Here is a 27,289-nt window from a genome sequence, read left to right as displayed (position 1 = left end):
TAAATTCTTTTCTAGGGCACAAGGCAAAAATGAGAAGGTGAATAACTACATTGCCGTCCTGAGGGGACTAGCATCAACCTGTGATTGTGATGCTTTAACAGAATCTCTTATTAGGGATCAACTAGTAAGATGGACGTCAGACTTGGGATCAACTAGTAAGATGTATGTCAGGCAAGAAGATTCAAGAAAGACTTTTAGCGGAAGCACCAGATTTAAAACATGCCATCGATATAGCAAAAAGCACAGAATATACGGCTTTCTGCATGAATGAGATGAATGATGCAATTGAGATCAAACAAGTGTTGGACAATGAAATAAAAAACATCTCAAAGGACCCTAAGCCTACCTCTTCTAAAGACTCTAAACCCAAATCTACATATATGGAGTCAGAAAATCAACACTCCAAATAAAACAAAATCAGATGTTACAGGTGTGGAAATCCCAACCATTTGGGGAACAATCTAAATTGCCTAGCTAGAAGTGTCACTTGCAGTAAATGAAAAAAAATAGGGCATTTCTCCAAAGTTTGCAAAGCATTCAAGAAAAGAGTCACTCATATGGTGACAAGTGATACAGTTCACAATAAAGACATTGTTTTCCAAGTATCTAACCAAACTGGGTGTACTAGTAACACATATCCCAAATGTGAAATTTTACATGACAATGTTCTGTATATGGTATTTGCTGATTCTTGTTCCCCATATACCCTCATCAATGAAGCCACGTTTAATTTCAATTCAAGAAACAAAGAACACACCTTACTGCCTCCTGATACCAACCCTGGCGGATACAATCAGGACCCTTTTCCATTAGTCGGCATGCTGCGTATGCACATTGACTTCAAGGACAGATCCACGTTAAGAAAAGTCAACATTACAAAAAATGGTTTAAAATCTACTTGGGTGAAAACACCAAAAATACATAGGTCTCAAGCTGGATCCGAATGCGCCTGAACCAGTTTACCTGGTAGAGAGACCAAACACTGGCAAAGAAATTTGTGAAAAGTTTCCTGAAGTATTCACCAATATAATCGGACTGTTAAAAGGTTTTCTACACAAAATCAAACTCAAAACTAAACACAAACCTGTTGTCCATACAGCCAGGTCCGTTCCCTTACTCATAAGAGACTCACCTAAAAAGAAACTTGATAGGCTGGAAACCAACAAAGTAATAGAGCGAATTGAAAGCGCCGAATGGTTGTCCCCCATTGTGATATCATCAAAGGAAGGGGGTAAGAGCATCCGCCTAGGTGTGGATCTCAGGGACTTAAACTCTAACATATGGGTGGACAGACACCCCTTCCCAAACATCAACGAAATGCTCGCAGTCATACAAGGTGCGAAAATCTTTAGCGTACTCAACCTCTCTTCAGCCTACCGTCAAGTTGCTCACCAACCTGGTTCCAAATACCTTACCTCTTTCATAACTCCTTTCGGAGCTTACCAATTCTCTAAGGATGCCGTTCGGTCTTGCATCCGCTACAGCAGTATTTCAGCATATAATGCAACATATATTACAAGGAATCAACAAAGCAATGTGTTTCCCGGACGACATCCTGATTTACGGAGAATCTGAAGTAGAACACAATAGAGTCCTGGAAAAGGTCTTAACAAGACTTAGTAAAGCAGGATTCACTACTCAAAAAGCTAAATGCAAAATAGGTGTTGAATCAGTGACTTACCTTGGCCACGCCATATCGGGAAAAGGAATCAAACCTAAGGCAAACCAGATAGACTCTGTCAAACTAGCTCCTGCTCCTACAAATAAAGAGGAACTTAAATCCTTTCTTGGGCTTGTTAAATACATGTCCAAATATGTCAAGAACTTTGCTGAACAAGTACATTCACTAAGAGAACTTCTCAAGAAAGGATCATCATTCGAATGGAACTATTAATGCCATACTTAGTTTATGCAAATCAAGCAAGCTATGATAGATGCACCTATTTTAAAAACATTCAACCCCAATGCCAAGACAACATTAACTACCGATGCCAGCATGAAGGGTTTAGGAGCGTCTCTTACACAAAATGTGAATTGTCAAAAAAAAATAAGAGCCTTTGCATCCAGAACTTTGAAGAATGCAGAACAGAATTATTCCACTGTTGAAAAGGAGGCCCTAGCCTGCTGTTGGGCAATAAATCACTTCACATTTTCCTTATGGGGAATCCCATTTATCCTTAAAACAGACCACAAGCCTCTACTTCCCTTATTCTCCACCAAATGCTTAGAAAACACTACACCACACATTTCAAAATGGATTCTAGGTCTACAAGGCTTCAACTACTCCATAATATACGTACCTGGAAATGAAAATTGTGGAGCGGATTGTCTTTCTAGATTTCCAATCACAAATGAGAACCCATAAGTTACTCTCCCTGATGAAACTATTCTTTCAACTGACATTCCTGGCATCAACAAGGAAGAATGGGAGAAAAGTGTGAAAGAAGACTCAGTTCTTTCTGAATTGAAGAACACCATTTGCAAAGGTTGGCCGAACAATCTTCAAGAATTACCAGAAACCCTGAAATCTTTCTGGGTAGTGAAGAATGAGCTATCTATCATAAATGACCACGTCTATCAAGGTAGTAGAATCATACCTCCAAGAGATATGTATGAGCGCATCATTCAAATTGCACACGAAGGGCAATCAGGCAGAAATATGACAAAGAGCAAAATCAGATAAAGATATTGGTTTCCAAAAATTGCTTCAATGGCGGAGGAAAGAGTTAAAGATTGCCTTGAATGTGGAACCAGCGACAAAACCAAAGTTATCCGAAAATCTCCACTAGTGCCCGTATCCATTCCCACCAAACCTTGGGACAAGTTAGGCCTGGATATCATTGGTCCAATGAATTTGCTCAATTACTCGCAAAGGTACATGTTTGTACTTATTGATTATCATTCCCATTGGATAGCCACAAAAATAGTCACTAACATCACCGCATCTTCATTGATTGAATTCCTCAGAAACACCTTCTCCAAAGACGGCATTCCAAGTACACTAATAACAGACAATGGGGTTCAATTCACTTCCAATGAAATTAGCCCATCTCAAATCTCCGCTCTACTGCCCAAAAGCTAACGAATTGGTAGAAAGAGCTAACAGGATGATAAAGGACACCATACAAATGGCCTTAACATCCCGTGAATCAGTGGAAGATGCTATAAGAAAGATGTTGTGGTCATATCATACCTCACCAAACACGGCTCCTGGGATTACTCCTTTTGCCTCCCTTAAAGGGCCTAACCCAGGTTCCAAATTTACACCCAAATGGCTCAATGGAGGGTCTCCAGTCTGGGTAGACAGGAAATCTGTACTAAGAAAATTGGAGAATCATCAACTAGAATATAAATCTAGATGTAATCGGAAATCGGGTACAGTCAACAAGAGCTGGCAAGAAGGTCAATGGGTAGTCATAAAGAAACCTAACATTTCTCGAGCTAGAATTTCCTCATTTTCCAAACCGATGAGAATAAAACAAGTCAACAGAAACTCTGTTGAGCTGGAAGATGGAAGCACCTGGCGCATGGACAATGTAGCAAACTGCCCTGTGGTACAATCTTCAGGGTCTTCCAGTGAAGTACACCATGGGGGATCAACGTCCAATGCACATGGTTCCATTAAATCCAGATCTCGTCGGCCGCCATCTTGGCAAGCAAATTATAAATATATATATATATATATATATATATATATATATATATATATATATATATATATATATATATATATATATATATTCACAGAAAAAAACATAGGTTATAGACCATATATAGTTAGGAATTTGCATTTACAAAACCTGGAAAATTCACTGAAAAAACCATAGGTTATAGACCATATATAGTTAGGGATTAGCATTTAAAAAACCTTATTTTATTTGCACAAAACCATTGAAATTCCATATATAGTTAGTTGCACTAACTATATATCGCGGACCCGCAATCCACTGCTAATGATGTCACATATTACATCATTCATGACATGGTCAGTGACATCACTGATGACATCACTGATGACATCTCAAATGACATCACTGATGACATCACTGATGACAACACCCAGTGACTGTATGTTTCTGTAAAGTTAAAATATGTCTTACATATTGAAGAATGAGTGGATGTATAAGTGTCTGGATGAAGGATTTAGTAGGTGCATGACTGACTGTATGAGAGAATGATTAAATGTGTCTCACTGAGTGTATGGGTTAGTGATTAATGTGTCTTAATTTGGCAATCATTATTTATGTTGTTCTGTAAACTGCTGCATGTTTAAATCAGTAGCTATATCAGTAACTATATGGGTTATTGAATGGTTGCCCAAGTATTTGTATGGGAGACTGAGTATGTGTGTGGGTGGCTGGGAGGTGTATAACTCTGTGCATAGATGTGTGAGCAGTTGATTCCCTAGGTGTATGGGTTCAAAAGTGCATGTAGAAACAGCTGTATGGACAGTTGACTGTGTGCATGAGTATATTGGTGAGTGAATGGATATCTCAGTGCTACATGTCAAAGTAAGTACACATGTAAAACACACTCCATGTGAGAGTTGACATATATAAATAACTGAACATAAGAGCCAGTGAATGTGTGAGTGGCTGTATGAATCATTGTGAACTTGTATCAAGGATTGTATAAGAGAGTAAATATGTTTTACTATATGTTTGAATAAGTAAGGTGTGTATAACTGTATAGTTGAGGAAATGGAGATGTGATTGATTCTTTGCATGACTGACTAGGTGTGTGAGTAACTCCATGGATGTGTGACAGTCTGTGAGTGCCTGTTTACACTGAGTGTACCTAAGGTTATATTAGAGTCTGAAGATGTATTATCACATAAATGATATCATCAGTGATGTAATCAGTAATGTCAAATGAGATGTCAGTGATGTCATCAGTGATGTCATTTGAGATGTCATCAGTGATGTCATCAGTGATGTCATTTGAGATGTCATCAGTGATGTCATCAGTGATGTCACTGACCATGTCATGAATGATGTAATATGTGACATCATTAGCAGTGGATTGCGGGTCCGCGATATATAGTTAGTGCAACTAACTATATATGGAATTTCAATGGTTTTGTGCAAATAAAATAAGGTTTTTTAAATGCTAATCCCTAACTATATATGGTCTATAACCTATGGTTTTTTCAGTGAATTTTCCAGGTTTTGTAAATGCAAATTCCTAACTATATATGGTCTATAACCTATGGTTTTTTCTGTGAATTTCATTGGTTTTTTAAAAGCTAATATCTATAGCTGTAAAATATATTCTTTATTAAGTGACGTATCACGTAGCCCGTGAGACGCCTCATGATGCATCGCATAACCGTGACGTATCGTCTCTGCAGCGCAAACCAAACCCAAAACGTAAGCGCGCCAGAACACGCTTAAAGATATATATATTTTTTTTTAACCTTAATTAGACAAAATCCACACGTGCACATATCACAAACGTTCAAAAAACACAATATGTCGGACTCCCGTTACGCTGCCGGTTAGCTGCCCGGTTAACGTACCAGGAAGCACTTTTACCGCGAAAATTCGCAATTTTTTTTTTCTTTTGCCCCGCAGGGAACTTTAATAGCCCCCTCATCAATCCTAGGGGTTCAGGAGGGGTCTGCCTTACCCCTTTCATTCATTTACACCTTTTTTTTCCACCTCTTGTCTCTCGATCCTACCGAGAGACAAGATGGCGGCCGCTCCGGACTGTTTACAATGTTGACAGCCAATCAGCTACTCCTCAGACTCCCGTTACACTGCCGGTTAGCTTCCCGGTTAGCTGTCCGGTTAGCTGCCCGGTTCGCGTACCAAGACGCGTCTCTACGGCGAAAAAATCGGATTTTTTTTAAATTTTTTTTTGGCCCCGCGTGGCTTTATAATATCCCCCTCATCAATCCTATGGGGTCAGAAGGGGTCTACCTTGCCCTCTTTCCTTCATTTCCCCCTTTGTTTTGGTCTCCTCTTGTCTCTCGATCCTACCGAGAGAAAAGATGGCGGCCGCTCCGGACTGTTTACAATGTTGACAGCCAATCAGCTACTCCTCAGACTCCCGTTACACTGCCGGTTAGCTTCCCGGTTAGCTGCCCGGTTCGCTTACCAAGACGCATCTCTACGGCGAAAAAATTCGGATTTTTTTTTTTTTTTTTGGGGGGCCCGCGTGGCTCTGTAATATCCCCCTCATCAATCCTAGGGGGTCAGAAGGGGTCTACCTTGCCCCCTTTCCTTCATTTCCTCCTTTGTTTTGGTCTCCTCTTGTCTCTCGATCCTACCGAGAGACAAGATGGCGGCCGCTCCGGACTGTTTAGAATGTTGACAGACACCGGAGAGCCAATCAGCTTCGCTTCGCAAAGTTCCGATACGCGAAAAGTTCGCTAACCGGATCGCTGCCCGGAGCGCTGTTACAGATATATATCTTGATTTAAACGTTAATTTCTCAAAATCCACTAAAGCACATATATTGAGACCTAGCAAAGGCACATCGGGCTAACAGTCCCTACAATTTTGCCAAGTTTCGTGGAAATCCATTCAGCCGTTCGGGCTAAAAGTGAGTCCAACCGCCCTATGGAAATTAACAGTGGAAAAACGCGTTTTGGGACCCCCCTTTTTTCTCGGCCCCCCCTTGACGAACCCCCCCCCAAATTTCCAGGAGCTGCTCAGAAACAAAATGTGCCATTTTCCTGAAAATTTCAGCCGATTCCGTCCACAAACGCCAAAGTTATTAGACATAGAATTTTCAGAAATCCCATAGGGAAAAAATCCTAACTATATATACCTACTGGCGACCGCCAGTAGGTAATATATATATATATATATATATATATATATATATATATATATATATATATATATATATGTATATGTATATATATATATATAGCATGGACATTCCCTGCATCATAAGTTACCTGTCTGTTCCATCTTGTTTTGCTGTATATTCCCTTATTCAAAGGGAGATGTGTTGTAACTTAAAGTATTCCTCTGCACATACCTCCTCCCCACCCCTTTCCCTTACCCCTTTGGTACATTCCACCTTTAGAATGTTGGGTGAGAGCTCACCTTAGAATGTTCATTAAGAGACTTGGAGCTGGTGCTGAAGAATCGTTCTGATTAAACGCCTTCACTTTCTTCACACATTGTGGTTTACTTCTTAACAATTTGGTTAACTCACCTCATTTCAGTCCAAGCTGCTCAGATGCCTAAAACGGGCATGCAATATTTCAGGTTCTCTGAACTTGGTCTCAGTTAAGGTTTTGTCATCTTCAGGCCCATATGTGTGTCAGTAATCCGCAGTATACCCTATCCTTATTTGATGTACAACTTACTATACATCACCAGGTATTGCATAGCACAATCCTTCCCCTTGCCAGCTTCCATTTATTCCCTCATTTCAATCCATCGGCAGCCAATAATGGGTGGTTAGAAGCACTTTGCAATCTACTACATAAAATAAATTAATTAAACTGTCCTGAGACCCCACTCACATCTCTCTTGAGATGGCGCCATAAAACTCTCCGTTCCCCTGCTTGGTTGCCCAATGGAAGCATAACAGAATGAAGAAGAGTTTGAAGTACAGAAGCTCGTATGTATGTTGGAGAAGGAGGAGAGGAAGGGCTTTTGTTAGTCATTAGTTTTAAGATGAGGGAAAGAGCTCGGAGCAGTATGTGGGTACCATTAACATTTAATGGGGCTTTTCCCTTAAAATGGATGGTTATACACAAAAAAGAAAATTAAATCGTAGCTAATTATTCCCAGAAGTGAGATTTCCTCAAGAGCAGAGAGTATCAGTATGCTATGCAAGGGATATTACGAAAACACACTTATATTGTGACACAGCTGTATCTTTTGTTATTTGCAGATATGTCATCAAAGTTCTGAGCTATGCATAAAACATTGGGTGTTCAAGAAGTTCACCTTACAAATGTTTGATGATTAAAAGCACCAGCACATTGTGGGAAAGAGAAAACTTGGGAATGGTGCAGGTTATGCATCTAGACCAGTACTGGCAGGAGGAAATTGCATTTAATTTGGGGGAAAGAAATTGGACGCATTTATGATGAAGATGGACAGGATGGTAATGGAAGAGAATAAGCTAGAAATTGTTGAGGTAGTGGAAAATAACACGTTAGTGAAATGAAGAATGGAAATGTAGCATTTGGCAGAAATTATGCAGGACCAGACATGAATGGTTCCCATAGCTGGCATGAAACCATTGCTATATAGTGCACAACTTCTTATACTGGAAATAAATTATCTCCTATTTGTAGATGCCCAAGCTGCTGCAGCAGCTCAACAGCAGCAACAAAGCCCAAAAGCAACAGTGTTAAATGAATTTACTACTCACCCTTTATTACAACTGAAGCTCACTTTTGAACCAAATTTGGTATCCAGATCACCCTGCTCTCCAACAGGCACATTAACTACCCCATTTTCTGGTTCCCCTGGATTTCCACAATCTCTCCCTGGAAGTAAACATAAAGAGTTAGGTGAGAAGAAAACTGTGGCATTGCGGTATGTAGCCTCCAGCACCACAATAGCTTACAGAAGTATAGAGCAGAACCACAATGTGATGTGTGTTATTTGTCTGGTTGGCTTGCGTATCCTGCATATGATGTTATAGGAGAAAGTGAAAGCGGGGGTATGTGCATGTGGCTGTGGGACAAGCCAGTACAACAGCAAGCATTTTTAACAAGTTATAACAAAACTTGGATTTCAACAGTACCTATATTTGGCTAGCATGCAAATTTTCCCCTGATACGGTTGGTACTGTTTAAGAACTTTTATCCCTCGTATTCATGGTCTCTTGTTGCATCTTTTGATAGCTAGAGTTTGATCAGGACAGTCAAAGCTTGCTTACGTAAATCTGGCTGTTCATAGAGTGAATATAGTAAAGGTATAGAAGCTGACATGTATTGAGAGGTACCTCAAAGTGTCCTAGAACACCTAAGATCAAAGAAGGCCACCCGAGCAGTGACAGCTTGAGGTATAGGTCAGGAAACCTAAATATTGGTCTGTCTTGCCCACAGCCTAATCAGTCTCTCAGAAATAGCTGAAAGTCTGAGGTATCGTTCTAGGCCAGGCTGCAACTGACCAAGCCTAGTCTGCGCATATGAGAAGCTAAAATATTAAGTAGAATTGAAGATTACCCCACAGGAAGGCTATGCCTCCATCACAGATACCCCTCTTTCATGAAATGAAAGTATGAAAGTAAGTATGGTTGTGTATGGACATAACATGCTCTCTATTAGTATCAGATACTTAATCGATGAGTTAATTAAAAAAGAGATCCTGCCGAACAAAAGATGTAAATGAAGCAACAAAATACTCACGAGTACAAAACTCAGGTCTTTTAGACCACTGTAAGGATCGAAGGCATTGTAAGGTGGGCTTAATGTTCCTATATTTCAGCACATAACCAGGGCGACATTTGTACATCACGATGCTGTTAACTGGAAAGATTTCTGCGGTGAGATATTGCTCCAGTAGTTCACCATACTCAAATCTGGTTGGTGTCCCACAGCCTTGTACTACAAAAGGAAACAAAATATTTTAGACAGATACATCAACTACAGCACAGCTCCTTTATTACTGCTCACTTCTTCCACTCTACTACATCTCTTCCATACACCACACCTTTTCTTGGCATTAACCTACTTCACTAGAAAATGCTTGATTGTTTATTGATTTAATGGTTTTCTAAAGCACTACAAACAGCTTTGCAATGTATGTTGGGATTTACAGGGGTATTAAGATGTCATACCAGCTAAGCCGCAGGCACTAATTTAGTCCTGGCGTGACTCGATGGGGGGTTCATCTCTTTTTGGATAGTCACCAGGCGGAGGAACAGAGTGTAGTGTCTCTTCCTCTGTCTTACCTGAGTTGGCCTTCATACGGCTAGATCTCATCCATAGGGCAGCTACTGACATGCAGTCAATAAACTTCACTTGGGTGCCTCGCATCAGGTGTCCTTGGACAGAGAGAAGATGAACTGTGGGTCGTCAGCATATGAGATAATGTTGAGACCATGGGTTCAGAAGATGCCATCTAGACAGCAAAAGCGTTGGGCTGAGAGATGATCCTTGGACGATACTGCAGATCAAATTTGAAGGTTCAGAGGTGTGGGGGACTAGGTTGACTTTCTGAGTTCAGCCTGTGTGGAAGAAACTGATCTAGTGAATAGCTGTTCCAGAGATTCCTGTATCGCTGAGTTACTGGGTGGGAGACTGTGTCGAAAGCTTCAGGCAAGTTGAGGAGGAGGAGGGCTTTTGTGTCTCCTTGATGCATGATGAAAAGGATATCATCTGTGGCGTCGATGAGGGCATCCTCAGTGCTGGGATTTGGGATGGGTTCAGGAGGTGGTTGTTGTTGAGGGGGTCTGCTGGTCTCTTATTGATGAGTTTCTCCAGGACGTTCACTTTATAGGGTAGCAGGGAGATGGATCTGGAGTTTGCTGGTGTCGTTGGATCTTCAATAGGTTTTGTCAGTAGTGGCAAAATTGTGTCATGTTTCCAGGCTTCTGAGAATGTAGCTGTGATCAGAAAGTTGTTGACAATCTGAGTGAGGGTGATGAAAATGGGCTTAAGTTCTTTGGAGAAGGAAAAGTGCTGGCAAGGGTCCGAGGAAGCTCCCAAGTGGATGGAGCACAAGGTGGTTGTGGTTTCCATGGGGCTGATGGTGGAGGGGTTTAGTTGCAGCGCAAAGTTGTAAGAGATCTTGTTGTGGAAGTAAAGAGTGAGGTAGGAGCAGTGCCTTCTCATTGGGTAGTCAGCGCTGTTCTCACTTCAGTGATATGAAGTCCAAAAACTGAGACATGGCTGGAGCCATAAAACACCACCTAGTGGTAATGGGGAGTCATTAATGGAAAAAAAGTTTTCCCAATCAGTCAAATGCCTGGAAGGAGTTTCTGAAGGTGAGGATTTTTCTGGAAGAGGCACCCAATAAAAAGCAATGGTTCTGCAAGAACATAAAAGTTTCTACACAAACGTTCTCCCCAGGAGCAGACTGTAGCAAAATACAAAAGTAGTTTGGTAAGCAGGAACAGTGTCTGTGCTACCCCATTCAACATGATGAATTTGACATATCCCTAGTTGCCATTTTTTCTATCTAAAAGACCCTGGTATATGGTACAAAAGTGTACCCAGGGACTGCAAATTAAATGTCCCAAAAGGACGTCAGCACCCATTGTGCTGCCCACCATGGTTACAGTGTAAACATGACTGGAAGCCTACCCTCTGGAGCCTGGCTATTCAGTTTTAAACTGCAAATGCGACCTGTCAAAATAACCCCTTTGATAGGCCTAAACCTTCCTTTTAAATATTGGCATGGCACCCTTAAGTAGGCCTTACTGCCCATAAGGCATGGTATTCAAAGGTAGGCCATGTAACACTTTGATGTAAAGTATGCCCCTAAAGTACGAAGGCCCCAAAAGCTATTTTCACTGTAGAACGTTTGGCTGTTCCCTAGGAAAGCATTAGGATACAATGTTAAATTTGATTGTGTTATCTCAAGTCAAGTCAGTCAAGAGAATAACTTTATTTGGTCATAAAAATATGGACTAGACTATATAAGTAAAATACAAACAAATAATATAAGACAAAAGTTAACAAAACATGCTAAAAGATTTCATATTGATAACTTAAAAAAATATGAAGTATTATCCCCCTTCAATACATTTAAAAGTTCTTGGGAATAGAGATCTCAAAATGCACAGACTACAATAAAGTTTACTTGGGAGCCTACATAGACAATTTTCCAGCATTTGGATCAAGCCTTGAAAAAATATATACATAGACAGCACAGTTTCTAGGGACAAAGATTACAAAAGATGCAGTGCTTCAATGAAGGTATATAAAAAACAATATTAAAGCCTACTCAAACAATTTCCTTGCATTAATCACCAACCTAAAAAAGTATACACAGTCAACACAATTTCCTCTGAGGCCATGGTTTGCAGAAATTGCAATGCTTCTTGCAATGATGAAGGGAATTTTTAATCTATAGGGGTTTTATAGTACAGGATCTGCAGTTGGAATAAAAAAAGTGCAAAAACAACATTATACGTAAAGTGCTCTGTGCTGACTTCTGGTCACACAGACAGGGTAAACGATCATGTGTCCAGTCATTACTTCGAGGAAAAGTGGCTAGCCTAGGATATGGGCTAAGATGAAACCTGAGTAGGATAAAGTGCTGATAGTGGTGTGCATCATGTAACAAAAATGGGTTAATGCACCTATGTGGATTAAGCTGCATATATGAATAAACAGAAGGGGACTCCATTCCTTTTACCCACTTCATGTCTTCCAAATCGGCGTAGCACATAGTCCTAAGCATCTTTTTACTCACCGAAATTAAGGCTGTAGATGGATCTTCAAACAAATCCCACCGGCCCAATGCCTCGGCCATATGCCTATTTTCCCTCAACCAGGGAATGTCTAATCCTCGGGTCAGAGACAAACAATCCTCGATTATCATTCTGTCCAGTGATAGAGTCTCATTGGTCCAAACCCTGCTCCACAACAATATTGGGTGTGTCCTCAGAATGTCCTCAATGTAACTCCCTATGACAAATAAACGTAGAGGTACACGGGCCAGTAGGCGGTGGATACATTCATTTTCCGTTACCTGTAGGGACGGGCCACTTATATACCCCTTACCACTGCCCAATTGGATGCCATGCTAGTACATTTTGCCCGATAGATGGTCAACATGTGTGTAATCGGTCTTTTACCCAATTTGGCTGCAAAGGAGAAAAAACATTAATACTTGCTAGTTGATTGTTTTTAACTTCCACGCGAGGAAGCCACGACCCTCTACAATTAAAGGTTACCGCAAGATTACTGAAATTGCCCATGTGTTTTAATGGCTTGTCGCTTGAAGAATGATTTTAGTTTATATCCACAGGACATTACAAAGGACTTTGATGTATTAATCCTCAGGCCCCGCCCTCCATTAAGGAGCAATTGGCATCCAGTAGCTTCAGCAGGGTAACAGGAGTGCAACCCTTGAGGGTGGCGTTGTCTGCATATATAATAATGCTGGTGTCGGACACCCTCCATCCTGGGGCATAGCCCTACACCCGTAACCTTAATTGTGTTATCTCAGATTCGGAAGTAGCTTTAAAATTAATTCTTGGACTTCTTAAGAAATGTTTTACAAGCCCAATTCCCAGGTGAAGTTGGAATTGTAATACATGTTTTAGAAGAAGTATTTTAGAAAGTCACCCTTTGCCTGTCTAAAGCCTCTAAATGCCCATTTGTATGAGCTCCTACTTTCACATGGCAGCTGAATAGCCCTCCTAATAAGGTGTGAACTTGCTCCCAGAGCAGGGACAAAAGGCCTTGTGTGTGGGTAGCTGTTGCTATTGTACTTGATAGGATTGTATGTGGGATGCGATCAGGAACTTGATTAAGTTCAAAGATGCCTACCCTGCCACAGGTAGATATAGTCTACTCCTGGACCTAACCTTTTCCTTGCACACCCTCCCTCCACCCGCCAGGCAGGCACCAATCTCAGAGGGAGAGTAGCTTATTTATTTTTATTTATTTTGAAAGTTTTATATAGCGCGAACAAGATCTTCGCAGATATCAGAGCGCTTTACAGAGGGGGGGGAGCATGTATACGCAGATACATCAATCATGTTAAAGGTACATTGAGGTGATAACATAAAACAATCAATAGGTCAATTTCAGAGTCGAAATAACAATACAAAGTGTTCAACAAGTAGTACAGATGAGTATCAAGTCTTTGTAGTTTATCTCCAGTAGTCGTTCAAGTGTATTTAGCCATGAGGATCGCTTTTACTTCTTTCTTGAAAAGTATAGTAGAGGTGATGAGCCTGGTTTCAGGGGGGAGCGAGTTCCAAATCCTGGGAGCCATTCCTGAGAAGGAGCGTTTATAGGTTTTTTCCTTGCGGAATCTTTTAGGCTTTAGCAAAAGATTATTTGTACCTCTAGTGTTTCTGGAGCCTCCTGAAATCGTCAGCTTCTGAGCAAGGTATGTAGGTGAGCTCAGGTGGACAGCCTTGTGCGCCAGACAAGCGCCCACATTAATAATTTGGAATACCCATAGAAGAGAAGCTGTTTATTTCCATGGCCACACCTCTGAGGTGGGCACAGGAACTCTTCACAGGGTTAGAAAAGTTATGCCACTTGGTTTTGATGAGAGGGATACTAACTGATTGTAGTAGGACAAACAACAAAATGCTGCTTAAGTGGGTAAGGTTAGCCCAGGAAAAGTTTACCCCATTGGTTAGAGAGTGACTTGGAGTTTCCCAACCCACAGGCTGGTGTCAAGCATAAATGTGGTATCCTCAGTAGCCTCATCAGAACTCTTTCTCGATCTATGGAAGAACAGAAAAGGACTGGACCTGCTGTCTGTGACCTGAGAAGAACCTCGTAGACCAGAACAGCTCTCCTTCTTGTGCCCATGACAAAGAAGTCGACTCCAAGCATCATTAGGCTGACCTCCTGTTCAAGCTACAGGGACACAATAAGGTAAAAGAGGCCTTTTCTGCAACTACCTATTTGACCAGCTCCAACTGGACCTACCCTGAACCCTGCTGCTGGCTTCTTCTGAAGTTAGCTTGTGTGGGCTTTATTTCCTCTTCTTATGTTTGTCCCTCTCCTTGGAGTTCGACACATTGCTTGAATCCTTCCACTGCTTGCTTTTCGAAAACAACTTTTTTTCTATTTTGTTAAGCACTCCATGGGCCATATTACGGTAAATATGCATTTTTATTGTTTGCGCCGGGGGCAAACAGTGAGAATGCACCCTATTACCATGAATGCGTTGCCCCCATGGCAGCCGCGATCCTGTGCTGCCCTGTGGGCAGCGCATTCTTGTGAAAAACACCAACGCTCTGTGTTTTAACAGTGCAGGCGGCAATTCACCTGCACTTTTGAAGGGGATTGCAGGCGGTGCAGTCAGTGACTGCCCTTGGCTACAAGGGGATGTCTAGGTGGTCCAGGGGACCCCCTTCCAACCTCCAGAGGGCTGTCATCAGGGGGCACACTGAGGGCTTCTTTGCCTCTGCACCCGCGTGTGTTATAAGTATCTCAGGCGCCAAAGCAAAGGGATTTCCTCATATGCATGTGGCACGCCCCCATGCAAATGATTGAACACCCCCTGCAGATTGTGCTGGCACTTTATGTGCACCAGAGCTATCGGTATTACAGAAGGGGCCACACAAGCGTCTGTGGCCCCTTCTAAAATACCAAAGTGCCCTGGGTGCGTGTGAAGCGGGCACAAACATCCATTGCACCCTCGGGGCACTTTATCTAATACGGTCTCGTATGCATCCATGTGTTTTCCAGTTCCCTCTCCCCCAGCCACACTTGTTGTTGCTAACTGTTGCCCATACTCTTCTTAGTTGTCTCCTCTGTATTGTGCTTATGCTCGTGAACTTCTACCACACATCCCATTCTCACCTGTGTGCTTCTCCCTGCGTCCTCGATGTTGCTCTTGCCCCGTGTTTTTCTATCCCCACCCCTACCCTGTGGTGCGTCTGTCCCCCGCCTGCCATGTTGCTTTCCACACCCATGGCCTCTGTGTTGAATCCGGTCACCAACTCCCTCCATGTTCTTTTACTCACCACTGCCCTCTGTTATTCCCCTCACCTGTGACCTCAGTGTTGTTTCCTTGACCCTAACCGGTCTCCTTTGTCTTGCTTCCTCCACAGGCATCCTTTCTGATGCTTCCTTCCACCACGCCTCTTGGGTTGCTCCCCAAAACACATTTGTACTTTCTTTTTTACCAAGCACAGTGGATGCTGGAGAGCATGGCCTAAAACCATTGGCAATACTTCTAGGATGGACTCATCGTCTTATCTGTAGTCTCCATGGTGGATGGAAGGTCCTTTTTGGTTGCCTTTTATTTCCAGTTCCTCTGACCGATTATGCAGGCTACTCTTTGTGCAGTCCTTATTTCCTAGCAGAGGCACTTAGGATTTTTTCAGGTCCCTGGACAGATTGTGTTGCTTTGGGACTTATTCGGTGGAGCTCAGGCTCTGGGAATAGCTGGTAAAATACAGGCCCACTGGGTAGTGCAACGTCAGAAATATGAAGTGTATATTGGTTTGCTTGACCAGATCTTTCATACCTCTGGGTGTTTAGTGTTCATGTCTCCTATTTCTGAACCAACGTTGCTGATTCTGTCTTTGTAAATTCAACAATGAGGCAGTTAGTTTTTTTAAGTTTTGATTTCGACTAATCGTTTGCTTCTTAGCAATTCATTGCATTATGTTTGTAAATAGTGTCTTGTTTGTAGTGCTGCACCAGTGATAGGGTAGAGAGGTCAGAGTGAAGTGATCATTTAGTCTCTCTGGCATCTCTTACTTTTGGATGCATTTCTGCCACTCTCTTCTCTTGTCTCTCCTATGCGCACTCATCAATTGTTGTAATTAAACTCTTCAAGAGGAATACACCTTCTACTGTTGTAATTAAACTCTTCAAGAGGAATACACCTTCTACAGTGGTACGTTTAATCATGGGATATTATAAATTTGGGTTACCACACTTTGTTACTCAGTTGTAGTACAGCTATTTCCCTCCTTTGATCATGTGAACAGTTTATGACTACCCCCTGGTGCTTAATTAGATGTTTTAAAAGAGCATAATATGAGTGCTGTTATTGCCATGGAGCTGGCAGAAGTAAAGTTGATGTTGTTGAAAACACAAAACTAAATGCTATTCCTCTGCTTTCAGTCAAGGATCCTCTGTAATGGCACAGGAGCATTGCCCCAGTGTCAGCAGATGATAAATAAAATGATAAGAAAATGGTATTATGCGGCCATTTATCACTGGCTGAGCTGCAATGGAGTCCAAGCAATGTGTTTAGGGCGGGCCGGGCCTGGCATGGCAGTGAGAAGAAGTAGTGTGCACTTATAAGTGCGTATGCCAGTTTTGCCGGCCGTCTTAGGACAACCAAACAGACATATGCACTTATGTTTCTCCGACCCAGCTGTGTTGTAAGGGTTGGAGAAAAGCCGCAGGCTCCCAGGCACCGAATGAGCTGCAAACAAGGCCGCTTGGACCAATCCCGGTGCTGCTCTCATCCTAGGTATAGCATAAGAGAAGCGTCTGAATATGTTGAGGAGCCTGTGCTTTGAGGCCCATCCACTTCCGGGTCGGACGAGAGTAGAAATGAGGTGGCCGTCAGTGGGAGTGGAGTGGCAGGTAAGTCTTTTCATTTTATTTCATTCCCTTAATCCCCCCCCCCCCCGCCCCCAGCCACTCTCCCACTTAAAATAGGCAGCTGCCACCACTGTCTGCTTTGCTTAAGGGATTAAGCCCGCCCTCTCATTTGGATTGTTTATCTGACATAAGTGGAAGTTTCTACTTTTTCTACCCTCGCCTGAAAAGTGGAGGGTATCTTTTGATCTCCTTCTTGAGATTATCAGTCCATTTTCAGTTCTGATTGATGTTTTAAGGGGATGTCTCATCGTTAATACTTTCTCTCAAAGATCCAGGGAGGCATAGAATTTGCTTCTGTTTAACAAAAAAAGACAATCAACAAAGTAGCTGTAGCCTCCGTATATTTCCTTCAGATACATTAAAAGCATTTCAGGACAGTATTATTGGGTTTTGTGAGGTCTTCCGGCATTGGATACCATGCCACGCAATTGAAATCGCTTCCTAAACTTCTGTCATGGAATCTTCCATTTCATATTTCATTTTAGCAATGAGACAGTTCTTTATATAGGAAAGAGGCATTCTTTAATATCGTCCTACCCCCTGATTTCATATTCTGGTAACATTTTCCTAATCCTTGTTGACATCATTAACCATTGCAAGTGCCCTCAAGCCTCTCTTTATCCTACCCCTTTGAAACTTGGTGTCTTCCTCTCTATGAAGCAACACTTTCAATTGCTTCATGGCGTCTTCTAATTTCAAGATACAGCATTTTTCTCTATGCATTTGCGTGTTAGGTTTCTTGTTAAATCAATTGCAAATGCCATGTTCTTTCTCCATTTCTTCTTTATTTATACTTTCAACTTTGTTAATCTAGTTACTCTGTCTCTCTCGCTCTGTCACTACTCTTCTCTGTCCCTTAGTTTACTACTCAATCTGTCACACCTCTCTCTATTTTTGCTCTTCTCTTTTCTCTCTATCTAGATGTGGCCATGGTTTGAGATCCGTCCGGACAGTTTCATACCTGTGCTTCTTATCTTCAGCATGGTCACTTGACATACTGAAGTAGCCTGCGTGCAATGTGATTCCAAAAAACAAGTAATGGATCACTGTGTGAATGCAAGCATCCTATTAGGCCGCCAAAGAATGCTAACCATTAGGCAATCAAACCATTTGACTTCGTTCAGTGACAGCTCACATTAGTGTGCATTTTATTACATTTATGTGGTGTGTACATTGAAAAGGAATGCTAAATGTGTGCTCAGTCAGTTTTCTGTTAGTTGGGGATCCAGGTGGAGTGTGACTGCAAGCCTTAGGGTTCAAACACTGATAATAAATCCTATTGTCACCTGTGTTTGAAAAAGCACAAAAGATGGGTAGAGCATACTTAAACTGTAAACACCAAACTTACTTTTGCAAAATTGTTCAACAGGTGACCATGAAGAATCTTCAAGACAAGAAACGGTGTCCGATTTATCATCTATCTTCATATAATTTCTGTCAGCATCACATGTATATCTCACTGTGGTGCCAACAGCAAAGGAATCACTATCCGCACCCTTTTCAGGGATGGCATAATCCACAGATGGCGGAGGACCACAATCGCCTGTTGAAGAGACAGAGACAAATGGAAAGTCCTCGATTGGTTATCTTTATACACTAAACTCCCTCAATCAGTTGCACGCACATTTATACATTCCAGCAGAACTGTTTGGTGCCACAAAAGAGGTCTAACAACTAAAAGCAAAACCTCAAGTCCCATTGTATTATAAATTGCTATCACCACATTTCAAGTACAGGAACACATCTAAGAATACTGATTAGGCTGGAAAATATTCTGATGTGTGGATATACTAATATAGGATCCGCTAGCTTAACATGCTCACTTTATCAATATTTTGACAGTGACACCTCAAACCTTAGATTGCTTCTATTTTACATATTCTTGGTTGGATCCTTCCAATGATCTTGCGATTAAATTGGCTATCTTTACAACTGACAGAGATGAGGTAAAAGGCAAGGTTATTGTCATATTTAAGGCCAATTCAGAAAAATAACAGGCAAATCCACAGTAGCACTAAACAATGTCAATTGGTTATGCTGACTTCCAGACCACCCAGCTATGATGGGGGTTTTGCCCAGGGTCTACCGGAATTTCAGAGTAAGTACATCATAAATAATTACACGCTTCTTCCGCTCAGGGACTTTAACATCCAGATAGAAGATCAGAATTCCAAAATGACTACTGCTCTTTTAGGCCTATGGTATATTTAGGCCCCGTTTGGATTGTCCAGTGTATGATCTTGAGCCTACAACACTTTACCTGCACTGATCATTTTTACTTTGCAATTAAAATTTTTGCCTCAGATTTATCTTCCTATTGAAAACTCAAAAGACACATATCTCTTAAGAAAATTGGAAAGGAGTGACCCAGAAGGTGTTGCATAATGCTTGGAGGACTGTGCGGGCAACTCACAGTTATGGATGGTAGACTAGCAGGTGGCTATTTTAGTTCAGTGGTGTTATGATACCTTGGTGGACCGCCAACCTTAGGAACTTAAAAATTTCAAGCAAAAAACAAAATAGCTTGAGGCAGCATGGTTGAAAAATATGAGCAAAGGTACAAAAGTATGTACATATGAAGAACATCTGAAATTATATCATAACACTATTAGCAAATAAACAATGGCTGTTCTGATTTATGGACAGCATTAAAACACTGAAGCTTGGTGTGTATAGAGAATTAATCTATTTCCAGTATGTGAATTGACACTGAAAACATCAATTGTATCTACAGACAATGTAATTATTCATAGAACAGTAGAACCATTGCACCCCAAAAGGGTGCAATGGTATTGGTGTGGTGACCGTCCAGTAGTTATGTAGTTCTCACTGTTAATATGACGGGGTGGACAGTAATGTGACATGCAACAACAAGATCAATGTTTTTCTGGGTTTCGTTGTATTGGTAGGAACCACAAATTCATCCTACTCCTGTGTTCAAGAACAAGCAACGTCTCTCTCAAAAATCCCAAAGTTGAGTTTAAAAAAGTTCAGCTCCTTATCTTGTTACTTAATGGTATGTTCGTCAGGTCAAATGGCAGTCGTGGTAGCAACATAAAAACAAATTGAGGGCGGTAACTGTCAGTCATAAATGCCAAGTAGTTAGTGGGAGTTATCCATGGCATGGCCTCATACATGGCTTCATTTTTATTCCACTGTGGTGGAGGAAGAAGTTTTGACATTTTCAGATAAGCTCAGGCAGGCTTTGATATTTATGCTTCACCTATCCCGCTGTAGGCTTGACCACAATCTAAGTCAATGGCCACTACGAGGCAGGGGGGCAGGTAGGGGTCTTATCCCTCCTTTTCCCACCATGGACCCTGTCCTTAGCTGTGGGAGGCCAGGAGGGTGTTGGCCTAGAAAAGGTCTTAGTGGTGAAGACAGAAGAGGGCAGGGAAATCTTCACTAATCAGTTGGAGTCATCTGAGAAGAGTGAGTCTGCGGGGACTATTAACTCAAAATGGGAGTTTTCCAGGTATCCTGATGCCATAGTGGTAAATCTTCTGTCCTGGAACATAGCCAGCGAGAAAAGGAACTTGGAGTCACTCATTCAAGTTATCAAGGTCAACAAAGTGGTAATTGCAGCCATTCAAGAAACCTGGCAAATGGAAGAATGGGGGTTGTATGACTGTGTTGTTTTTAGTTTAAAAACAGTTAAGGGGCATTTTGGGAGACCTGCTGGGTGCCTAGCCTTTTTGGTATATGCTACGCATGTTGTTATGGTGTCCGTCCTTCCCAGTGATTCTCCAAATTTTTAGTTGTATCCATATATGTGCTCCCCACTATTTTAACTTGTAGGGGGACAAAAAGGGATACCCTGATCAGTTTAGAAGGGACCATATGAAATTCCCTAACCTGATTCTTAGTAGCTCATTTTCACCGGCATTTGGTAAAAACTTTCTATTCTGGGAATTGGGACTTTTGCTGAGCCAGACTCAAGCGCTTTTTCCTTGTGTGCCTATTCTTTTGAATGGTGATTTAAATGAAAAATCCCCCCCCCCACCAACACAAGGGACTCTAGCCAAAGGGACAAAGATATGGCACAGAATATTCCTCGGTTCACAAGAAAGGGATGGGGGGGGGTTCAGAGGAAGATTTTAAAGACCTGAAAGGGTTGACTCCCCAATTTAACACTTATCACAGAAAAAAGAACCCTTGGGTCTAAAAAGTTCAATGAGAGCGAGAGAGGTTATCCGAGAAGGTATCTCACCAACCCCTGGGATATTTCTTTTATAGGATGAAATCCTTCATCCACCAAAGGCTGCATGCTTCATCACTGGGTTTCACCTCGTACTGGGATGCCTAGTCCCGGCACAGGATACAACCAACTCACTAAGAGGGAGGAGCTCAGGGATGTTTTGTTTCTATTCAGAGGTATGCTAAATACCACAATGATGAGTGACAAATCGAGTCAGGTGAGAGATGCAGCGCCAGAAAAAAGAGATTGTGAAAGAGTAAAACTAGCTACCATGTACGTAATGTACTTTTGACACATTCTGGGGCTAGGATTAAAAACAGAGCACTGGCAGGGATACATATACCTGCAGTTAGTGACGATAGTGATCTACATTTTTCAGCCTATTGACCCTAAAAATGAGGTGTCTTGGCTTTTGTCAGGACCAACTTGTGCTGCTGTGAAGTGAATTAAATGTCAAAGTTCCAGAGTAGTACCGAATGACATGAGTAATAGCGATATTAAAAAAAGGTGGTAAAATATAATAGGAAAAGAAAAAGATACAAAACCAGCGATCCTGTATTCCATCTGTGGTATATTTTTTTTCAGAGGATTCACTGGTAACACACGTTTATTGCGGGAGAATAGACCTCACCTTAACCTGGTATGCAGCTCAGGAAGGACACCGCTGTCTCAGTCTGTACCCTAGGTGCTTTGATCTGCTGCCAGATCGTGAAGGCCTCTTGCCTTACTTAATTTGTCACTCATCATTGTGGTATTTAGAATACCTCTGATTAGAAACAAAACATCCATGAGGGAGGGGGTTGTAGCCCGTGCCGGGACTAGGCAACCCGGTACGAGGAGAATCCCAGTGATGAAGCATGCCACCTTTGGTGGGTGAGGGATTTCGTCCTATAAAAGGAATATCCGAGGGTTGGTGAGATACCTTCTCGGATAACCCCTCTCGCTCAACTTTTGAGACTTGAGGGTTCTTTTTTCTGTGATTAGTTTTTCTGAGATTTCTGAATATTCCTTGTCAGGTCCTGGGGAGTAAGAGAGGGAATCGGTCAGGCAGACACATTGAGATCCTACTCAACAGCTGCAATATGACTATAATTAATGGTAGGTGTCCAGGAGTTCAGCCGGCTTGACCGACATTTGACAGGGCTCATGTCTAAGCCCCACATTATTCAATGTATATGTGGCCCCCCTTGCTGAGATTGTGAGGAAGTACGGATTCACTCCAGTGTCGGACGCCGATGACACTCAACTCCTCTACCCTTTCCATGCCCCTGACCCTAATGTTAGGGAAAACTTTGCGGAAGGTATGAGGGCCATCTCCAACTGGATGGCTGCCAACTACCTCCAGTGCAATGTCGGGAAGACCGAAGTAATGTGTTTCGGAAAAGCTAGCATGCTCTGGTCCCCTGATTGGTGGCCCCAAGATTTGGGACCTGTACCCTCTCCTAAACCTACCATCAAAAATCTGGGTGTGAAACTAGACCAAAACTTAAATCTTAAAGAACATGCAAATGTAATTGCAGGTGCTTGTTTTCACACCATTGGATTACTTAGGCGAGTCTTCCCCCTGCTACCTGACACCTACAGAAAGACTCTGGTTCAAGCCCTTGTAATAAGTCGTCTTGACTATTGCAATGGGCTTCTGATACAGGCCAATGAGGATGCCATCAATCGCCTGCAGGTGGTCCAGAACACGGCGGCAAGATTGATTCTGAATGCCCCCCCCAGAACATCTTCTGGACCCCTGTTGAAAAAACTTCACTGGCTCCCAATACGCCAACGGGTTAAATTCAAAATTTGCTGCACTGTACATAAGTGTTTATTTGGAAATGGCCCCAAATACCTAGCCAAACTATTCCAGCCCTACAAACCAGAACGAGAATTACGGTCAAGTAACCTACTCCTGCTCAAACCACCTTTCATTAAAAAAGCCAGACAAGGCGGCCGAGCCCTCTCATCAGTGGGGCCGGCCTTGTGGAACAACCTGCCCCTTAGCCTAAGACAGATCTCCAATCACCTCACCTTTAGAAAAATGCTAAAAATGAATCTGTTTATGGAGAAATAATTTTAGGATTGCTGCCTATACAGTACCTTCGTAGCCTGTTGCTGTCAAAGCGCGGAGATAACCCTTTCGGGCTCGATTCTTGCGCTATAGAAGCATATAAATAAATAAATAAATAAAGGTCCTTCATTATTTTGTCATATCCTCTGAGCTTTTTGGTGTGGTGAAGGATCTCATTGTAGGTGACTTTGGGGGTAGCGACCTTAAGCCTCTTGTTCTCACACTGTTTAGTGGGGGCAAGGAAAAGAGAGAGGAGGCCTAATAGCTGGCCCCTGAATTGGAAAAAGGAGTGTAGAATCACATGGTCAGCCAAATTAAAAAGGTTATAAACAGTCTGAGGGTGTGTTAGACCTGGAATTTTTTGGCACGGTTTCCCCTGTCTTTTTGCCTCTGACCTCCTGTTTTTGACTGTGTGCTGCGTTTCATTTTAGCTCATGTGAGGCCTCTTTGCACTATACCACTGCTGATAAGTGCTAAGGTGCAAGTGCTCCCTGTCTAAAATGCAATGGTATTTGGTTTTACCATGATTGGCATATTTGATTTACTAGTAGGTCCTTTGTGCAGTGAACTGTGTGCGTCAAGGGCCTGTATAGCAAATGCAACTAGTGGGCCTGCAGCACTCATTGTGCCATCCACATGCGTAGCCCTGCAAACATGTCTCAGACCTGCCACTGCAGTGTGTCTGTGTGCAGTTTTAAACTGACATTTCGACCTGGCACACACTTGCCAGAGCCAAACCTTCCATTTATTACATTTAAGGCACCCCTTAGGGAGGCAAACGGAAGGCCCATGAGCAGGGTGCAGTGTATTTAAAAGGTAAGACATGTACTGCGGTGTTTTAAATGTCCTGGTAGTGAAATACTGCTAAGTTAGTTTTTCACTACAGCAAGGCCTATCTCTTCCACGGATTAGCATTGGAGCTGCCTTGTAACATTGTGTATATGTATCTGCCAATTGGGAGCTGAGAGAAAATTGGAGTTTAGTGTCCCTGAACTTTTAGTGAAGTTGGTTTTTAAATTGCAGGTCTGAAAAAGCCACTTATAGAAAGTTGCAAAGCAAGTGTTAAGGATAGCGGGTGCACTCCTTCCCTTAATTAATCGTGAGATTTTGCTTAGACTGCTGGATAAATGCGTGCAAATACAGCGCTGTGTTTCGTCCCTCCTAGGCTTGTCAATGACACTTCCAAAAGGTGCATCACTTGCTTTGCAACTTTAATCGTCCCAACGCGAGTGCACCTCAGTGGTCTACAAATTATGGAATAAAGAATTGAATATTGGAAGAGTATCGCTGTGGAGACAGCACTATATCGGAAGACTTCGAGTGGAACTTTGAAAGGGAGATTCTGTTTGAACAGTACATCATTTCTTTAAAGAGGAGATAAAAAAATTAAGAGACGCTCAACACATAATTAAAAGAATGTGATTTGCATTAAGATTATGATACTTAAATATTTGAAGTAGTGCGAGGATTTTTTATATTTTTACATGTACACATGTTTAAAGTAATTTTTTCTTAGCAGGAATATTTTTTATTCTAGATGGGTTTATCCTTTTTGAAGATGGGTTTATAGCATTATTGGAATTGTAGGCATTATGTATGTTCATCATGAGCAAGCATAGGACACAGTGGGTAGCGGGGTCTTTTGTTAATTGGGGGATTCATCTCCGCAGATGGGGGTTACAGCATCATGAGATTTATAGGCATTAAGCATTTTTATCATGAGCAATCATAGGACACAGCAGGTCCCGAGGTCTTTCGTTAATTAGGAGATTCATTAGAAAAACGCGAGGGAGGAGGTTTTAAGAACTGTTTGGGTGGGAGGGAGAAGAGATGGAGATTTTTTGAATACGAAGGGAGGCACAAACTTGTTAATTATGCCGGTCATGTTTTCACAAGGTAAATAAGCACAGTTTCTTTTCTGTGGCTATAAGGGGAAAGGTCTGTAGTGTTGGTTTATTTTACTTTTGATTTATCATGTACTTTCACGAGCTGGGTTAATTAGGGTCTGTCACGGGTACATTTGGGAAGAATGTAGGGCTGATATTATGTTTTGTAGATAACGAGTGAATCTTATTCTCAAATTGGTGTTTATGTAGCTCTTTCTGATTTGTTACAGCTAGCCCTGATGAAGAATTATTAGAATTCGAAATGCATTGGGTTTTTAACGTATCGGCTCGAGGGATGATTGATTGCACGTGCCTGTGTACAAAGCCGGGATTGGCAGCACAAGGCATTTGAAAATGCGGAATAAAGAATTCTGGCTCAATTTAGCTGTCTCCAGAGTGATTTCACAAATCTTGAACATATGGATTACTTGATATCAGAACATTGTTTGATATACTATGGATTCATTTGGTATACTTTGGAAAAATATGGTTTACTTCAAGAGGAAAACTTGTCCTCATTTTCGCAGTGCAGCAGCTACGTGTGCAAGCGTTGTACCTTTTGGAAGTGTCATTGACAAGCTGTGGAGGGATGAAACACAGCGCTGTATTTGCACGCATTTATCCAGCAGTCTAAGCAAAATCTCACGATTAATTAAGGAAAGGAGTGTACCCGCTATTCTTAACACTTAATTAATCGTGAGATTTTGCTTAGACTGCTGGATAAATGCGTGCAAATACAGCGCTGTGTTTCGTCCCTCCTAGGCTTGCCAATGACACTTCTAAAAGGTGCATCACTTGCTTTGCAACTTTAATCGTCCCAACGCGAGTGCACCCCAGTGGTCTACAAATTATGGAATAAACAATTGAATATTGGAAGACTATCGCTGTGCAGACAGCAGTATATCGTAAGACTTCGGATGGAACTTTGAAAGAGCGATTCTGTTTGAACAGTACATCATTTCTTTAAAGAGGAGATAAAAAAAATTAAGAGACGCTCAACACATATAATTAAAAGAATATGATTTGCATTAAGATTATGATACGGAAATATTTGAAGTAGAACGATGATTTTTTATATTTTTACATGTACACATGTTAAAGTCATTATTTCTTAGCATGAATATTTTTTATTCTAGATGGGTTTATCCTTTTTGAAGATGGGTTTATAGCATTATGGGATTTGTAGGCATTAGGTATGTTCATCATGTAAATGTAAATGTAGGTGTATTTATATAGCGCAACCTGTCACCCAAAGGGCATCCTGGCGCTTGCTTAGGGAACCCGTCCTGGTATTCCCCTGTGAGAGGCCCCGGCAGGGTATCCACAGGGTGAAAGCCAGGCATCCCGCCGCGAGGGGCCGTCGTGGAGATTAAGCAAGCTATTGCCCAGAGTTGCAGAGTGAGACCCCGTGAGTTGAGAAGGCACCGGAGCGAGAATTATCGAGTCCGTGGAATTTTGAGCCCGAGACCCGCCGAGGCGGGGAATCGAACGCTGGTCCACGGTCGATCCCAGCTTCCGGGTCTGCCGCCTCTAACCACTGAGCCACACTTCTCACAATGGGTCGCGGGGTCTTTTGTTAATTGGGGGATTCATCTCCGCAGATGGGGGTTACAGCATCATGGGATTTGTAAGCATTAAGCATTTTTATCATGAGCAATCATAGGACACAGCAGGTCACAAGGTCTTTTATTATTAGGAGTTTCAATAGGAAAACGTACAGGAGGAGGTTTTAAGAACTGTTTGGGTGGTAGGGAGAAGAGATGGAGATTTTTTTAATACGAAGGAAGGCACAAACTTGTTAATTATGCCAGTCATGTTTTCACGAGGTAAATAAGCACAGTTTCTTTTCTGTGTGTAAGGGGAAAGGTCTGTAGTGTTTGGTTTATTTTACTTTTGATTTATCATGTACTTTCACGAGCTGGGTTAATTAGGGTCTGTCACGAGTACATTTGGGAAGA

At 41.9% G+C, this 27,289-nt stretch overlaps 1 protein-coding gene across 1 annotated transcript in view; it reads right to left on the bottom strand.

Annotated features, from left to right (window-relative positions):
- LOC147712731 (C4b-binding protein alpha chain-like) overlaps positions 1-27,289 on the bottom strand; it is a 366,951-nt gene that overhangs the window by 269,282 nt on the left and 70,380 nt on the right. Inside the window, exons 2-4 of the mRNA XM_086923391.1 lie at positions 18,537-18,731; positions 9,329-9,526; positions 8,344-8,461 (exon numbers count right to left, since the gene is read on the bottom strand). Coding sequence (XP_086779517.1) covers positions 8,344-8,461; positions 9,329-9,526; positions 18,537-18,731 — 511 coding nt within the window. The remainder of the gene's footprint in view (positions 1-8,343; positions 8,462-9,328; positions 9,527-18,536; positions 18,732-27,289) is intronic.

This window comes from Lissotriton vulgaris, chromosome 5 (genome assembly GCF_964263255.1).
Source record: "Lissotriton vulgaris chromosome 5, aLisVul1.2, whole genome shotgun sequence".
NCBI classification, from domain to species: Eukaryota; Metazoa; Chordata; class Amphibia; order Caudata; family Salamandridae; genus Lissotriton; species Lissotriton vulgaris.
Note: the sequence above shows the minus strand (reverse complement) of the source record. Positions and strands in the feature narration are given on the sequence as shown.